The 18,971-nt window shown below is 46.8% G+C and overlaps 1 protein-coding gene across 1 annotated transcript in view; it reads right to left on the reverse strand.

The window, feature by feature from the left end:
- Window positions 1-17,117, reverse strand: part of LOC119184934 (phospholipid-transporting ATPase ABCA3-like) — a 113,239-nt gene extending 96,122 nt beyond the window's left edge. The window contains exons 1-2 of the mRNA XM_075867654.1: window positions 16,997-17,117; window positions 9,551-9,691 (exon numbers count right to left, since the gene is read on the reverse strand). Coding sequence (XP_075723769.1) covers window positions 9,551-9,691; window positions 16,997-17,117 — 262 coding nt within the window. The remainder of the gene's footprint in view (window positions 1-9,550; window positions 9,692-16,996) is intronic.
- Window positions 17,118-18,971: the final 1,854 nt, after the last annotated feature.

The raw sequence follows: 18,971 nt of genomic DNA on the forward strand, positions 1-18,971 counted from the left end.
GTGCGAATGAGGCTTCGATGCAGGTTCATGAGACATTGCCTGTCACTACCCCATGTAGTACGTGACAACACTTTTAAAACATTTATGGCTTTTAAACATTTTGTTTTTAGATACTTGACGTGCGGTACGAAGGTCAACTTGTTGTCCAAGATTAATCCTAGGAATTTATGCTCCGCAATGACAGACAGACGTTGACCGTTCAATTCAATGTCGGGTTCTGAGTGCATGCCTCTCTTTCGGGAGAACAAGACACACGTGCTCTTTTGTGGGTTCAGTCGGAATCCGTTTTCCTCTGCCCATTTGGAGACCTTGTTTAAACCTAACTGAACCTGCCGCTCACACATTACCAGATTCCAAGATCTAAAGCCAAGCTGGATGTCGTCGACATATGTACAATAAAACATATTGCGAGGGATGGACAAGTGCAAGGAATTCATTTTGATGAGAAAAAGTGTGCAGCTAAGTACACCACCTTGTGGCACGCCAGTTTCCTGGACAATTGTTTGGGAAAGAACCGTGCCCAGTCGGACACGGAATGTCCGGTTTGACAGGTAACTTTCGATTATGTGAAACATTCTTCCGCGCACGCCAAGGTGCGACAGGTCTCTTCGAATTCCGAAACGCCATGTTGTATCATAAGCCTTTTCGATATCGAGGAATACAGAGAGAAAATATTGTTTATGGACGAAGGCGTCCCTGATCTGTGCCTCGATACGAACAAGGTGTCTGTGGTGGATCTACTTTCTAGAAACCCGCACTGAAATGGGTCGAGCAAATTGTTTGTTTCAAGTATATGTATAAGTCGGCAGTTTATCATTTTTTCGAAGACTTTGCACAAGCAGCTTGTAAGTGCAATGGGCCTATAACTTGACACTAAAGAAGGGTCCTTGCCCTCTTTCAAAAGGGGAATAATAATAGCCTCTTTCCAGGAGGTAGGGATAGTGCCAGAAAACCAGATAGCATTGTACAAACAAAGTAAGGTTTTTCGTGTTTCGGCTGGTAGGTTTTTTAACATTTCATACACCACACGGTCAGAACCTGGGGCAGAAGTACTGCTGGAGTTTAGAGATGTTCGTAGCAGAGCTAGACTGAAACCTTGGTTATATGCCTCGATCCTAGTGGATCTGTGTTCGACTTTCTGCTTCTCTATTCTTGTTCTGTATTTTTGGAAAATGTCAGTATAGTGGGACGAGCTGCACACCCGCTCAAAGTTTGCACCGAGGAAGTTTGCCTGATCTTTCAAGGTATCACCTTGAGTGTTTACGAGTGGAAGTGTGTGTACTTGTTTTCCTGCTATCCTACCAACCATGTTCCAGACTTTAGCTTCCTGTGTGTATGAATTGATCCCTGACAAAAGCTTCTGCCAGCTTTCTCTTCTGGCCTTCCAACGCGTTCTCCTGCCTTGAGACTTTATTTTCTTGAAGGCTTCAAGATTTTCGGCTGTTGGTGAGTTCCGAAGCAACCTCCATGCCCTGTTCTGTTCCTTCCGCGCAACGACACTCTGTGTTCCACCATGGGACGTGTCGTTTGCCGGGCATTCCAGATGTTTGGGGTATGCACCTGGCTGCTGCGTCAGTTATAAAAGCTGTGAAGTACTGCACAGCTTCATCTATGTCTAACCTACATATGTCTGTCCAACTCAAACGTGTAGTGTTGTGGAACTGTTCCCATTCTGCTTTGTTTATCAGCCATTTGGGAACATGTTGAGGACATTCATATGTTGTTTGTGAACTCAACACTACAGGAAAATGGTCACTTCCATATAGATTATTTATGATTTTCCATTTCAGTAGGGGTAGGAGTGAAGGTGATACGATGCTGATGTCTATAGACAAGTAAGTTTTGTTGGCAACGTTATAGTATGTTGGCTCTTTCTTATTCAACAAACAGGCACCGGAACAGAAGAGAAACTGTTCAATGAGACGACCTCGTGCATCACAGCGAGATTCGCCCCACAGTCCACTATGTGCATTTAGGTCTCCAAGAAGCAAATAAGGTTCAGGCAGTTCGTCTATTAAAGACTGGAATTCACGTCTTTCAAGACGTTGGTGAGGAGGTACATACAAAGAGCAGATAGAGACGAGTTTGTTTAAAGGTACCGCTCGAACAGCCACTGCCTCAAGGGATGTCTGGAGTGATAAATGTGTACACGCTACTCCTTGGTTAATAATAATGGCGACGCCACCGGATGACGCCACAGCATCATCTCGGTCCTTTCGGTATATGACGTAAGCACGTAAAAACGTTGTATTGGAGGATTTTAGGTGTGTTTCCTGTACACACAGCACTTGAGGTGAGTGTTTGTATAAAAGCTCTTGGACGTCGTCGAGGTTTTTAAGCAGGCCTCTGACGTTCCAATGAATAATTTGTCTTGCCATATTGGAAGTAAAGTAGTGCTGTGTGTAGGTTAAGGGAGTGACTTGTTTAAGGTGAAAGTTCGAGCTCAAGTAACAGGGCTGTTATCGGGCCCTGTTATGAGATTTTAGTTCTCTTGGCGCGCTCCAAAGAGCCGCGCCGCTTTTTTGGTACCAGGGGTGCCGCCGTATCCATTGCCTCCTCGGAGGCACCGGATGCCCGCTCATGCGAGCTGGTTTTTCGAAGCTTTGGCCTCGCCTGGCGAGGTGAGGCCTTGAGATCCGAAGACCCTGGAGTCTCTGGTCTCTGTTCAATAGTAGGCGGAGTAGACTCAACCACTGCCACCTTAGGGGTAGGCGCCACAGCCAATGGCTTGCTCTGCGCAGGCCAAAGGAGTGGCGAGGGCTGGTGTGACACTGCCCCCTGGGGCGCCGCATCAGTATATGTGGGGCCATAAAATGGCGAGACTCTTTTTCTTGCTTCTTTAAATTTAATGTTTTCTTTTATCTTTAAAGTGATGATCTCTTTTTCTTTTTTTCCAGAAAGAACAGGAACGTGAGTACGCAGCATGACTACCGCCACAGTTCACACAGTGTGCAGGTGCTTCGCAGTTGTCGGACGCATGGCCCTCGACTCCACGCAGAGCACAAATTTTCCGGCCACGACAGCTTTGCGAGCCGTGGCCATACCTCTGATATTGGAAGCAACGGCGGGGGTTGGGAATATATGGCCTCACGGATGTCTTTGTGTACCCAGACTAAATGGTTTCCGGCAGATCGCTCGAAGCAAAAGTCAGTACTAAGTGTTTGGTTGGTATTTCCTTTTGATCTCTTCCTATCTTAATACGCTGTACGTTTGTCACGTTCTGGCTCTTCCATCCTTCCAGAAGTTCAGCTTCGGACAGGTCAAGCAAATCTGCGTCCGATACGACCCCGCGAGATGAGTTCATGGACCTGGCTGGCTGGCTGGCTGGCTGGGCTGGGCTGGGCTGGGCTGGGCTGGGCTGGGCTGGCTGGGCTGGCTGGGCTGGCTGGCTGGCAGGCTGGCTGGCTGGCTGTGACTTTTAGCTCTCCTGGTCATTTCCATAATGGTATCAATACCAAACTTGGTATGGCATAACATGACTGTATGAAGAACATATTCGACTAGTAATGACATGAAAATCGTAACACGTATGTCATGAATTATATTTCATGGTCTTGCAGCTTTCGCGATGGCTTCGTTCACATGACATGTTGCAAAACTGGTATGGTATGACATGATTGCATGCCGAACACAACAGACCAACTCTAAAGCAAAAATCATGACATGCGTGTCATGTAACCACATAACTACATGCCACACTCATGATGCACTCGCGGCCGTATCGTTAGCGTCACATATACCAGATTTCGTATTACGGGTCATTACTGGATGACAAAGGTATGACACTGGTGCAAACGTGATAAGCATGCGATGCGTGTCTTGTAACAACATGACTACATGTTACGCTTATGATGCGCTCGCGGGCCCGCCGCAGTGGTCTAGTGGGTAAGGTTCTCGGCTGCTGACCCGCAGGTCGCGGGTTCAAATCCCGGCTGTGGCGGCTGCATTTCCGATGAAGGCAGAAATGTTGTAGGCCCGTGTGCTCAGATTTGGATGCACGTTCAAGAACCCAAGGTTGTCAAAATTTTCGAAGCCCTCTACTACGGTGTCTCTCATAATCATATGGTGGTTTTGGGACGTTAAACCCCACATATCAATCAATCAAATCAGTCAACATATACTCTCAATTGCGGGACTGTCATGTTTCATCTCGATGAGTTGTTTACACAACTTATAAGAAAGTAAAGCTGGATGCTTAAAAGCTCATTCAGAAATATGGAGCTTGCAGAATTGCTAGAAAAAAAGCGTATCTTAAAGGAGTCTTCACAAAAGCAAGCTTATTACAAAAACACGACCTGAACTCATTGGGTATGGTGATAATACACAAGACAATATACACGGCGCATCTTATTGAAGGTTTTTGAGTGACCTCGGACAAAACAAAGTAGCTCATCTTTGTGAAAGTAATTTAGGTTGCGCCCAAGTAACTCGGCACAGTATACCTCAAAACCTCTCCGCACCACAAAAGTATGACCCAAAGTCAGTGGAGAAGATCTTGGAAAAGCGAAACCTTGCGCGGGGAATGGCGTATAAATCTGAGTCATAACCCGGTGCTCTTCGTCCTTGGCTTTGGAAAAAGAAATCACACACACACCACCCCAGAGCCACCTTTGCGGTAAGTTATTGACCAATACTGGTATTCTTCAAAGGAAGACAGAGCCCTACAGCCATAAAACAAATTATTCTATGTAAATATTCGCCCGTTCAACTCTGTGGCTTGCTGATGGGCCAGGTCCAAGCTCTACAGTCATGCCTCCCGCTCTTCCAACGTGTCTGTTGACGGACGAAGGCAGCAGCCGGCATGCTCAAGACTAAACTTTTTGTTTGGGCTAACATGTGCCCGCAAAAAGAAAAAGGCAAGGCACAAGCAGTGACTGCAGCCGTTTCTAATCTGATCATCGGCAAAACCTATCGACTGTTTTACAGTAGCCACCAAACATTCGAGCGTTACCGCTGGGGCTTGCGTAAACTCTCAAAAAATCATAATTCGCATCCTGCGCGTAATCTCCACAACATGGCATGCCACAATCGCGAAGCTTCTCCTACTGCGGCACGCTCTGCACTCAACGTTCTCTAGTCTTTTAGGATAAAATCTAGATCATCAGCCTTATTACGCCCACTGCAGGGCAAAGGCCTGACTTTTGTTCCAACACTGATCCCGGTCCCGTAATTGTTCCTGCAAACTTCTTAATATTGCCACGTTTCATTTCCCAAGTTTTTGTTATCGCCCCAAAACACCACAGGATTCTAAGCGCAAACCGCGTCTGCAGTTTTCGAGAAGGTTCCGGACTGTAGTAGATCATTGCGATAAGATCACGTCCACTGTGCGAACGGTACAGATTGTTCTGGAACCTACGCCACCGCCAGCGATAACGCTAGAACATTCGACGGCAAAAGTATAAATGCCGACGCACTTCGCCGCTTGTCAGTTGTTGATCGAAGGCCTCACTCCGTTCGCCGCTATCAGTCCGAGACTGCTATCTGTGCGAGACTGCTGCTGTAATTGGACTTTCCGTTTACCGGGCACAGGTTCGCCCAAATAAACAGTTAAATCCCAACACGAAGTCTCCTGTGTTCGGCCACGTCACGACCCCGTGACATCTGGTGGAGGTGCTGCTTGGTTCATGTACCGGACGCCCCCGTCAAGCCGTGAACCCAGCGCACGTCACGTAGAAGACACCGACGCCAACCAGGAGCAGCGAACAAGCCGCCGACAGCAAGGGCTACCACCGGAGTACGGGCTTCTACAAGACAAGGCGCGGAAGACCAAGGCCATGACCGCGACTGCAGCGACAATGACAACCGCAGCGTCCTTGCCCACGACGGTCATGCATCAACCCAGGTAACCACCAATTTTCCATGGGTCATCGTTCGAAGACCCGGAGTCCTGGCTAGAAACATACGACCGTGTGGCCGCCCTCAACCACTGGGACCATGACGAAAAGCTGCGTCGCGTGTTCTTCTATTTGGAAGACACTGCAAGGACCTGGCTCGAAAATCGAGAATACACGCTCCGAACGTGGGATGTTTTTTGCGGCGCATTCCTGCAAACGTTCGCGAGCGTCGCTCGCAAAGAGAGGGCCGCTGCTTTATTAGAGACCCGGGTTCAGCTGCCAAATGAAAATGTTGCCATTTTCAGAGAAGAAATGACCCGACTATTCCGTCATGCTGACCCAGAAATCCTGCAGGCCCTGCACGACGATCCGACGGCAGGGCACCTCGGTGTTTCTCGCACGCTCGCGAGGATACAAGAAAGGTACTACTGGCCACGTCTTACCACCAACGTCACTCGTTATGTGAAAACATGCCGGGACTGTCAGCGACGCAAGGCACCGCCGACAAGGCCATCGGGACTTCTGCAGCCAATTGATCCACCTTGCCGACCTTTCCAGCAGATTGGTATGGACCTACTGGGGCCGTTCCCGACATCGGTTTTCGGAAACAAGTGGATCGTGGTAGCTACCGACTACCTCACCCGCTACGCCGAGACAAAAGCCCTGGGCAGCGCATCCGAGGTAGCTAAGTTCTTCGTCGAAAATATCATCCTACGTCACGGTGCCGCGGAGGTCCTTATTACCGACAGAGGAACGGCATTCACTGCTGACTTAACTCAACCGATCTTGGCATACAGCCAAACAAACCACCGCCGGACGACAGCGTACCACTCACAGACCAACGGCTTCACCGAGCGGCTTAACAAGACGATCGCCGACATGCTGTCAATGTACGTCGATGTCGAACACAAGACGTGGGACGCCATTCTTCCGTATGTGACCTTCACATACAACACGGCGGTGCAGGAGACGACGCAGATATCTCCATACAAATCGGTCTACGGTAGGAGCCCGGCAACGGCGCTCGATGCCATGTTACCCAATGTCACCGACGACGAAAACCTCGATGTGAGCAGCCCCGCCGCAGTGGTCTAGTGGCTAAGGTACTCGGCTGCTGACTCGCAGGTCGCGGGTTCGATTCCCGGCTGCGGCGGTTGCATTTCCGATGGAGGCGGAAATGTTGTAGGCCCGTGTGCTCAGATTTGGGTGCACGTTAAAGAACCCCAGGTGGTCGAAATTTCTGGAGCCCTCCACTACGGCGTCTCTCATAATCATATAGTGGTTTTGGGACGTTAAACCCCAGAAATCAATCAATCAAATCGATGTGAGCGGGTACCTTCAACGCGCCGAAGAAGCCCGACAACTTGCGCGTCTCCGTATCAAGAATCAACAGACGACCGACAGCCACCGTTACAACGTTCGACGACGCTTTGTGTAATACCAGCCCGGTGAACGTGTTTGGGTGTGGACGCCGATACGCTGACGTGGACTAAGTGAAAAGCTTCTGCGACGGTACTTCGGACCGTACAGGGTGGTTCGATGTCTCGGCCCACTTGATTACGAGGTTGTCCCCGACGGCATCACGAACTCTCAACGACGCCGATCGCGACCTGAAGTCGTCCATGTCGCGCGCCTCAAGCCGTTTCATGCGTGTTAACAAACTGAACCAGTGTTTTTTGTATTATTGTGGTATCGTAATTTATTTATGTACCTTCTTGCATTATTGTTGTACTTTCATCTTTAGTTAAAGCATCGCGACGATGCCTTTTTTCAGAGGGGGGCAATGCCATATTTTATTTCCCAAGTTTTTGTTATCGCGCCAAAACACCACAGAATTCTCAGCGCAAACCACGCCTGCAGTTTTCGAGAAGGTTCCGGACTGTAGTAGATCAATTCGATAAGATCACGCCCACTGTGCGAACGGTACAGATTGTTCCGGAACCTACGCCACCGCCAGCGATAACGCTAGAACATTCGACGGCAAGAGTATAAATGTCGACGCGCTTCGCCGCTTGTCAGTTGTTGATCGAAGGCCGACACTCCGTTCGCCGCTATCAGTCCGAGACTGCTATCTGTGCGAGACTGCTGCTGTAATTGGACTTTCCGTTTACCGGGCACAGGTTCGCCTAAATAAACAGTTAAATCCCAACACGAAGTCTCCTGTCTTCGGCCACGTCACGACCCCGTGACAATATCATATACCCACCTAGCTTTGTCTCCCTCTCTCCCGGTTCTTTCGAAATCTAGTCAGTCGTCAATAATGACCAGTGGTTATTCTGCCGACGCGCTACGCGCCCTGTCAATGTTCATTTCTTCTTCGTGAGTTCAACAATGTCCAACCATATTCGAGTGTTGTTGCCGGGCGTTGGTTCCATTGACTTAAGCTCATCTGCGTTGTTTTTCTTGTCTGGTCATGTTGTATGCGAAGGTCATATATGGAGTGGTGGCATGCCATTCCATGCCTTGTGTTCGACGTTGACGTACATGGCCAGCATGTCAGTGATGTTCTTACTTAGGCACTCGGCGAGGCCATTGGTCTATTGGTGGTAGAGGCTGGTCCGGTGGTGACTTCTGTAGATGCATCTCGGGATTCTATCAGTTAGGACCGCAGTAAAGGCTGTTCTAATGTCAGTGATCAGGACTTTCCGGGCGGTGTGACACACGATGGTATCGTAGCGCCCCAGAATGCGGTGCCCTCGTCAAGGAAGAAGAAGTTGGCGTTGGGCCACGCGGCGGGTGCAGCGCGGTAATGAAAAAAATCAGTTCGAAAACTCAACGCTGTCAGGGCTGGATCTTCCTCGCGTTAGCTTGGACTGTAATGGTGACCCGATAAAGAACATACAGCCCGGATCATCTCGCATGGGTCTCACCGGCCCTACCACCAATCCTACTGGTTCTGACGCCCAAGAAGGCGTCGTGGCTGCTGATCGACTGAAACCTGCGTATATCGCTGCTTTCGCGGCCGCGGGGTTTAAATCTTCAGTCGGGATGCCCACATACAAGCATGTCCACTGGGCGACTCCACTGGTGACTCCTACCCCTCTCGCTCTATTGGTGGGGGGGGGAGCCCTGTAGCTGCCCAGAATGTGGCGCTCTCGTCAAGGAAGAAGTTGGCATTGGGCCGCGCGGCGGGTGCAGCGCGATAATAAAAAATCAGTTCGAAAACTGAACCCTGTGAGGGCTGGAGCTTGCTCCGACAGTATCTTCAACGCTGAAATTCTCTACCTTCAAAAAGCTGCCTTCATGCATGGTCCCTGTCTGTGCGCCGCGAATGGGGTAGTCGGGAGCTATGAAGGTTCATTTGTTTCCAGATTTCGACAGCGGGAACAGACCTAGTAAGGTTATCCCGATTTTCTGCATTGTCCGGCAGGCCCGGTAAGCGGCGTCTTTTATACCTGAGTGTCAGCAAGTCCCTGGATAAAGGGTTACGTCGGCAGTTAGGTGAAGATAATAGTACTTCTCTTGCATCCGCACGCAAGTGCGGAAATATCCAAGCCGTCGAGCCATAGGATCATCATGTGCAGCTCCCAGAAGCACTGGGCGACATGCTGAAAGTGTAACAAGCAGGTAGTCGGCTCGAAGCAACGAGAGAAGCTTCTTTAGAGAAACGCTATTGCGCAAAAAGAAGATGCCAGCCTTCGCTTACATATCTTTGGAAAGATAGTGACCCTGCCACGCGAGATTCTACGCGAGTTTTGAGTTCCGGGTCGGCTCACTGTCGATCGGTGAACTCGTTGGTACGTACGGTCGGACAAAGCAGTCACCATCCTGCTCGTCCTGCGGTGGTGGAACAGCAGCTGGTGTTGGAGCTCTTTTACCTGATGGCAGAGGTGAACCGATGGTGGAATAAGGGTGCTCTGCAGGGCATGTAAAGCCGGTTGCGAAAAATCGCACACATCAGAAGAAACAACACCGCGCAAATGAAGGTGCCTGACATGCATTTAATGGCGCTTATTAACGGGACGATCACGCTGATGAACGCTCACTTACGACCACTCACACTCATGAGATGTCACTAATACTCACACTCACCACATTCAAATCAGTGAATGAGTGTGAGTGCACTCATGAGTGAGTGTACCGAACCGTGCATTCCATGTGAGTGAACTATAGCTAGAGAACTTGCCGTCATATTTTTTTGATCGGAATGACCTGGCGAAGAGCGTGAAAATGGTAAATCTCGTCTTCCTTGCCTCCGCCAAGGTCAAGTTTATTCTAATATAAGGCGGCTTCCACTGACATCTTAAATAAGAAAAAAAAAATATGTGCGCATCTTTCAGACGCTTCGTAGCATGGTAGTCGATATTGACAGCTGAAGTCTCCTTCAGGTCAATAAAAAGAGGCCTGCAAACTGCGGTAGTATGCTTGTAAGTGCTTTTATGAAGAAAACATGCAGGACGCTTGAGCTTCACCTTCAAGACAACAGCTTGATTGGGCCCTGTTGGCGCACCCTTCAACCATGCCTCAAGAAAATGAATATTTGTGGGCTTATCACTTGCCAATTCAAACTACTCTGGAATGCCTACTGCACACAAGTAGTGGGGTGAAGTGCCCACTACGCCATGGTTCTTTTTGCATTTTGGCTGAATACCTAGTACTCACCTGTAAAGATCCACGCGCACCTGCATATCTACATACTTTATAATGAGTAGACACTTTCAAACCACCCGCTTCTTGCTCAATTCACTCGTTTTGACACCTGGTACGATTTTAAATTTCACCACGCCAAGTTTAATGCTTGTAACCAATACCTTTTATTATTTGTAAAAGTCTGTTTACCTTGAGGCAGTGATTTTCAATACTCTTGTATCACTGAGCTTCTGTAACGTGGTTGTAACGATGGAGAAAACAACCTCATCTGGTTTTTATGAGACTGCTTCAATGATGAACTTGTCCCAAGAAAAAGAATGTCACTCAAGGTGCAGCTATATCGGACGACACAGTCGTCGGTCGTCGGGTGATCTAGTTAGCGGCAAGGCACTCAATGAAGTAGTATTGAACCAGAAGATGGATAGCGAGATCACAGTGTTGCAGCAGCAAAGGGAGAAATAAAGCAGCTGATGTTCCCGTGGTAACAGACTCCTCAAGTGCCAATCGACTGTCGCTGCACCTTGTACGCCGAAGTACAAGCCGGAGTGCGTGACTCGTATGAGCGAGTAGTGTTCACACTGCTACGCACCAGGTACCATGACAGAGGAGGCCACTTAAGCGCTGGTCAAAATCAATCTAGCATCTGTGACTGATTGCTCGCGAAGAGACACTGGTGGTGTCACTCATTCGACGCCGGTGAGCTCCCAACCTGTAGAGCTGGTCGGGCTTCACACATGTGGCCATGAAGGCTCCAGTATCATCGCTGTTGGCTGTGTTAATCGCAGAGAAAACCCTCTCGCTTGCTTTGTGGGCAAAATCTGTCAAAGGATTATAGATTATTCGGGAGCTTTGCAGGACATTGACACAACCTGCGCTAAGCAAGCATTACGCGTGTAAAGGGTTCTATACATCTAAACAGAAAAACGCGCAGATGCTAATATTGTTGAACCGTAAAGAGTCGCTCCGTTCCCTTTGAGAAATGAAGTGACTGCTTGAGTTTCGGTTTTCCCGAATTCTCAAGTTCTGGAGCAGGACGTTCACCTACATGGCAAGGATCAAGAAGCGCTTGAAGCTGCACGACTTCCTCTTCGATATTTCGCTAGAGCAAATCTCCCTAATTGTGACGTTCAAAAAAGCAAGTTAGGTGGCGGATGCAGTGCTTGTACGGACGCACAACCCATCTGGGACCTCCTTAGGCATATAAGCAGGCTATCGCTGTAGAAATCGGTCAGCATGTTTCAATTCACGCCGGACTAAATTTCGAATGGTATACGTGCACAAATGCAATCCCTCGCCAAAAATAGCAGGTATATTAGCAATAGTTTTTGACATGCAGCCTCCACGCCTAGTAGCAGCAAATTAGCGTTGATCATACCACTATAGATCAAAACGAGCCACACTTTACGTGCGTCGCCATGTACAAGGTATTAATTCTTGCAAGATTTCAACCCAACCTTGTTTAGATTCAATCATCTGCTAAATAAAACAAGAAACTCCTTGCGTACCGTTTCAACTAACAGCTCAGTAAGAAACCACGAAATGCCCCGCCGTGGTGGTCTAGTGGCTAAGGTACTTGGCTGCTGACCCGCTGGTCGCGGGTTCGAATCCGGCTGCGGCGGCTGCATTTCCGATGGAGGCGGAAATGTTGTAGGCCCGTGTGCTCAGATTTGGGTCCACGTTAAAGAGCCCCGGGTGGTCGAAATTTCCGGAGCCCTCCACTACGGCGTCTCTCATAATCAAATGGTGGTTTTGGGACGTTAAACCCCACATATCAATCAATCAATCAAACTACGACATGCGTGTTTTTTCTTTGGTGTCAAGAAACATTGGAAAACGTGTCACTAATATGTTTTTTTTAGTTAGCCAAAGGCATACACAGCGATTACGTAAGACTCATTGAAATCACCGAGGAAGGAAAACAGAAAGCCACTCAGTCGAAGGTACTCTTTCGTAAGTTGTCAGCTTGTAAATATATAACATAGATGACGCAGAGGTAACAATCCGGTTTGGAACGTGAAGCTCCGTGTGGTGCTGCGACACCACATGACAGGCTAAAGTTACTAGATGTCCGACTTATTTAGTCCTCGCTGCTGAAGTACGTAAAAAGAAAGTGACATTTGGGCGCGTTGGTGCAAGTTGAACATCATAACGCAATATGGGGAACGATGAACACAATAGGCACAAAGAAACAGTGACGTCTTGTTTATTTCTTGCTCGTCTTCCTCTATGCGATACCCCTGCAAGACGTCCATACGTCAAGGCACATACATGGCTGTGAGGTCGACGGCAATAATGGGATGTTATAATGGTGCCGCAGCATCGATTCCTTGGTGGTGTTGTTCTATAGAGTTTAAGAAAGTGACATTTTGGCGAGTTGGTGAAAGTTGAACCTCTCATAGAGGCGCTATCGAGGGGCCATCGGGTAATGTCACCTAGACGGCAATGTGTGCTATGTGTCCTGCCCAAAATGCAGGCACACCCGTGAACTGTTAGTGCCGTCACCGTTAATACTACCATCGTCTTGCTTTCTCGCTACCTACGCAGCATGGCCCACATCAAAAGTTTGCAGAGGATGACTTTTTTGCACAAAATGTATACAAAGAGCAATGAATCAGCACACCGAGGGCACCAGCACTGCGTGGAGCCTGAAGTTGCTACAAGAGGTTATGCGAAATATAAGAAAAATTTCATTTTCGCTAAGCTTACGCACTACGAGCCAACGAAGCGACAGTGGTGGAGGGGGTGCAGTATTCGCGCTGTTTTTATCTTGAAGAAACTTTGGCCACATGGCGCTACTTCACTTTAGCAGCTCTCGCAAGTTACAATGACGCGCGTGCTCGTTGTATGGGCGGCATACCTTTGTATTGAATTCGAAGCATTTCTTAGCGAACTTCGGCGACTTTAAGCGTATCTATCTATCTATCTATCTATCTATCTATCTATCTATCTATCTATCTATCTATCTATCTATCTATCTATCTATCTATCTATCTACCTATCTATCTATCTATCCGCATACAACTTTTAGCTCTCCTGGCCGTCTCAATAATGGTATCGATACCAAAATTGGTATGGCACAACATGACCGTATGACGAGCACATTTGAATAGTCATGACATGAAAATTATGAGGTATATGTCATTATTGTCATGATTAACATTTCATGGTCTTGCTGCTCTTCCGGAAATTTCGTTCACATGACATTTTGCAAAACTGGTATAGTATGACATGACTGCATGACAAGCCCAAGCGACAGACCCAAACATGAAAATGATGACATGCGTGTCATGTGACGACGAGACTTTATGCCACACTCATGACGCGCTACCGGTCGTTTCGCTAGCTCCACATATACCAAACTTGGTATTACAGGACGTGAATGTATGACGAAGTTACGTGACTGGCGCAAACATAATAATCATGATATGCTTGTCATGTAAGAACAGGACTACATGCTGCACTCATTGCGCGCTCGCAGCCATTTAGCCAGCTTTACATATATCAAATTGGGTATCACGTGAGGTGAAAGACGAAGAAGGTAAATGACACGTCTAAAAATGATAATCGTAATATGCGTGTCATGTGAGACCGGATTACATGCTACGCTCATAGCGTGCACGCGGTCATTTCGCTAACTCCTCATGTACCAATTTCGGTATCAGGTGACGTGGATAGACGACGAAGGTAAGTGACGCGTTAAAACATGATAAACATGACATGGAAGCCATGTACGGCATAATTTACGTCCACCTCGTGACGTTGTGTTCATTTGAAATGACATATCAACCTTCCTCACTCGTGCTTCGCATATAATTGATTACCACAATATGTGGGATCTACATATTTTTTTAATCACAAACTTCCTGTCTTGTTTATTATCGATGACTTATGATGATTAAAGAATTGTTTTTCGACCCTAGTAACACGCCGTTCTAAAGCCCCGCACACTGGTCTGGAAGCTCCTAGGCGTGCACTTGATACCTGGACGCTCGCCTGTTTTGGTCCGGTGCTTGCGTATCCGGTGCACAAAAGAACAAAGATCTAGGAAATATACCTCCTGCCAGTTTTATTTCGGTGGCTTTATTGTGCGATGTCACACAAATGACCGCATCGTGGCATGAAAACACTTTGTTCAGTGTCTAAATTTGCGAAGCTATCCCGGTGTTTTTTTTGCTTTTGTTGTGAGATAACTAAAGTGCCTTTGGCCCGCCTAACCTCTTTGCAGGATATATAATCGCCAATGTTAAAAATTGCATGGTAATAAACCAGCATAACATTAGACTGCTTCAGCCTAATTATTCAAAGTATTTATGATTATGGTGTCCATGAACATCAGCATCGAGAATACCCTTCTTTTGTTCTACTGCACTCCTTCTCCACGAAGAGTAGTAAGTTAGCGATCTACATACACCGGCTATATTCCCTGCCTTTAAATAAAGAGCTCTCTCTCTCTGTTTCTATCCGGTCCTGTGTATCTTTCGGTGCCAGCAACGTCAACAGTAAATTTCCCGCCGTTATCTATTAGCTACCAAGTTTACTATACGCTCATGTAAAAGACTAATACTTCTGTATGTATGCATATAGATTATATTAATGTCTTTTTCATATAGCGGATAACAATTACAGTTTTCTTGATACAGCACTTTCTTCCTAATCATGTTTTCCGAAGATGAAGTGTGAAATTACTGAGAAACTTACCGAAGTACGCATGAATATGTACAACAGCATGAAAATTTAACGGCCAAGGGGACCAGTAAGCTGACCGTCGAAGAACTGTGCCAGTAAAGAGCACTTCGACGTGCTGGAAACAATACTTCATGACACCGGAACGTCGGACAATTATTGATGTATTCTGGTACAACAGGCACGCCCTTCCCGCAACGACATTGAATATTTACTTTCTGTTTGGTAAAAATACAAAATCATGAACAAAAGCCTATTTTAAAAAAGCACGAAGAGAGATAGCTGCACCAAATAACAGGAACAAATCGCATGTTTCGCGTCCTTCTATATTTTTTCAGCTAAGTCGCATATGCATGGAGATAATAATGAGGGATTATATGTATGGCTCACACCCACTATGGTAGACTGGCCAAGAAACAACTATTTATCGATAAAAGGTATCAGATATGAATTTGTATGTATAGTAAATTATAGAATAGGTGGAAGAAACTGATAATGATTTATAGTGATCTTTTGTCGTCCGCTACGTATGTGCCGCAGGTGTTTGGTAGGCCTCAATACTCGGCACTGGCCCACTAAAAAGGACAAAGGGAACCCTATGAATGACGTTGCATCAGGGCAAGCTTTATTTCTGAAAAAAAAGACAGGTGTAGTTTGATCATAAAATATTCTTCCTAAAATTGCCCTAAATATTTAAACAGATGAGGTAAAAAAATTTGTTGTGGAGTAGGGCCCCTCGGCGGCTCTTCTAAGACTAATGTACCGACCATTTTAGTGCGGAAACGAGGACGAGCAAGCTAGGCGTTGCCAGTGTGATGACGCAGGTAAGTGGCCGGGGGCGCCTTGCGGTAGTTGGTGAGTGCCACGGCTCTGCCTCAGCGTCAGTTAAGGGCTTAGTATCACGCGAAGATGATAAAGAACGTCGGTAAAACGGGGCATAAGGACCTATTTGTGAATGAAATGGCAAATGCGCTAGCTACGTCATCTTCGAATGACCCGATAATTAGGGTAATTCCTGCTAATAAATTCATTTTAGGCGCCAAATGAAGTCGAAAAAAACGGTTCAATATGTGAAGTATTAAAGTATGTCCATCACAAGGAATTCAAGTCGCAGACACAGGCCTATATATACGGCTGTCAATTTTCGTATATTTGTGTACACAGACCTAGTCTGTGAGTTCCCCTAATTGTTCATTTTGCGGAGTACACGAGACAGCAAACCCCATTTTCTTTTCTTTACTATATTCTACCTCACACAAAATTACTTCAGCTGCCGTCTTCCGGCTCTTTGTGGTATACTTAAATTCAGCATGTATATTTTCTAGGGCTTTGTCCCTTGTACATAGTGAAGAGAATAAATGGTGCCTTGCAGGCATTTCTCAAAGGTTGAGAAAGATGTCGATTTCCTTCTTTACCTGATTGTTTGAATTCCCGCCCTAACTGCTTCCATTCTGTCCTGGTATACTATATATCCTATACTTTTTATTGATAGATATTTGCTTCATTCTAAATGAGCAATAGTTAGCTTTTGATTTAAAACGGTATGTCAAACATTATCCGGTGCTTCGCCAATCCGCTCGCGTGAGTATCATCCACAGTCTCTAGGGTCTACACTACACGATTACTCATTAGTATATGTACTTTGGAAATTTGTTTATGTAAATATTTGTATGCATTACATTAAGCACCACACTTTCCTAGGCTATCGGTAATCTTTCTGTTTAACCTCCATCACTCCAAATCTGAACATTAAATTTTAAAACCACTCGATTCTTGGCCAATCCCCCACAGTGTGTATGCGCCACTAACAATAGGAGAACAACAACAACTACTCATTACCCGCAGCGGCAACGCTAGGCCCTTGTGGTCTTCCAGGTCGTCACACTCACCAATGGCGACCACGTGGAAGCGCTCCGTAAGCGAATCAAGCATCACCTCCATCGCAAAAGTTCCGGTGGCACTGCTCTGGTGCCAGCTGTTCAGACCTCGGATCACCCGCTGTGGATGCATCCTGCTTGTGCTGGGTGCGATGGGCTTCGTCACAGCTGTCACCATAAGCAAAAGCCTCGTCGCGTGGTCGTCCAGTGAGTGCCACCTTTTAATTTATCAATCCAGTGCCCGATGGTTGTTCCTGCGAAAGTGGTTCACTAGCATGCGAATGCGTAGGCCTATTTAGCTGAACGTTTTAGACTAGTTCTGCGAAATTCAACGCACAATGCCGTAGGAGTAAATGTCGCGCAAATTCGGTTGAGATGCAGTGCGATGGCTCGCTTTTCTCGCTTACCGTACCAAATTATGGACTAATGCACAATAACGAACAAGCTTTATCGCCCTCTGAAAAAAGTCGTATTTTATACAAATGCGCAGGTAGCATGAAACGCGCTGTTCGGTTTTCAATACCGCAATAGTCAGGCCATGGGAACCATAAAGGGAACACAATTCATCTTTCTTAAAAAAACGTATTCTGGAAAAGACTCAGTGTAAGCAATTTAACGAGTTACGTTCATGCTCGTCCTGATTGCAATTAGCAAAAGCTTTCATACTAGGGAGGAACTGTAGTATTTTCTGTGGCATGTATATCCGTCTACGAATTAATATTGAATTTGTAGTAGGCTGGTGCTGCGCTTGTCTAACACGAAGCAAAATAGAAGGGTGTGGCGCGTCCTGCAATGCTAAATTCATCAGATAAGCACTGCATTCCTCGAACTAGTGCAGAAGTATAAGCTTAATCGAAGAGATATATGTGGAAGAAAGGAAGAAATAGCGCTGAACTCCATCAGAACGCCTACTGTTGTGCGATGTGCGTTTACATCAGAGCTAGAATACAACTTACGCAATGGCTGCGGGTGAATCTGGGCTGGCGTAGCTGTGGGGATGAAAGGGTTGCATAAAAGAAATATGACGTGTTGTCGTGGAGGCCTACACAAAATCCAGGAGACCATGGAAAGCAAACGCTGCCCAGGTGGCGTGCCTGAAATTTACACGATGCGCAACCCTGGTGAACTTGCTGAGAACCAGCTAGTAGGACAAAGCTGCCGCGAGGTGCACTACGAGCACGTTTTAACAAAGGAGAATTGAAAAAAGAATTGCTGGAGTGGAAATGATTGCACAGAACTGAAGCCGTTCCTCTGGCAAGAGGGCGGCAGTGGTGGCCATCTTACTAGGGGCATGATAAAGTACCACCGTTCAGCGATTAAATTGAAGCGTTTACCTCGCACGCCCAACGAGTTTAATGTGGGAACTTATTCGGCTCACATAGTGCTTCAAGTGCGTCTTACATGTACTAGTTTTCATTAGTGAGTCTCTAATTGGAGGCAAATCTCTTTGAAGATTCAGTCATCCATACTCGTTTCTGTGTGTTATTTTGCAGGAACAACTATCCTTTCATATATAACTAACGCAGCATTTACATAACATATCAAAGCTACTTGATCTTTAAGTGGACACTATCAGAAAAGAGCATGCTTTCGCCATCTTGGCAGTGGCAAAAGCTGGCTTCACTTGTGCTCGCAAGCATTGGGGAGCTTCCACTCCAGCAATTTTTTCTTTAATCCTCCTTGGTTTTAACGTGCCCTCGTACACGTCGCGTCCACTGAAACGCATGGTGAACGCGATATGACACTACCGGCTTTGTCCGATGTTCGTCGTGTTTGTAGGTAAAGTGGAACGCGCAGCACCAGTGAAGATTTAGACAATTTGTTGAACACTACGAAGCAGCGGGGGAGCAGCGATGCCAGCGAGTATTCTCCGCTATGGTTTCAGTGATGTGGTGTGCGTGGTCGAATACTTTCACGAGGCTGTGTTGTCCAAAAGGCGGACGCTGTCCGATATGAAGTACGTCTCTGGCGTGAAAGAAAGAGTATG

This window comes from Rhipicephalus microplus, chromosome 1, assembly GCF_043290135.1.
Source record: "Rhipicephalus microplus isolate Deutch F79 chromosome 1, USDA_Rmic, whole genome shotgun sequence".
Taxonomy (NCBI): domain Eukaryota; kingdom Metazoa; phylum Arthropoda; class Arachnida; order Ixodida; family Ixodidae; genus Rhipicephalus; species Rhipicephalus microplus.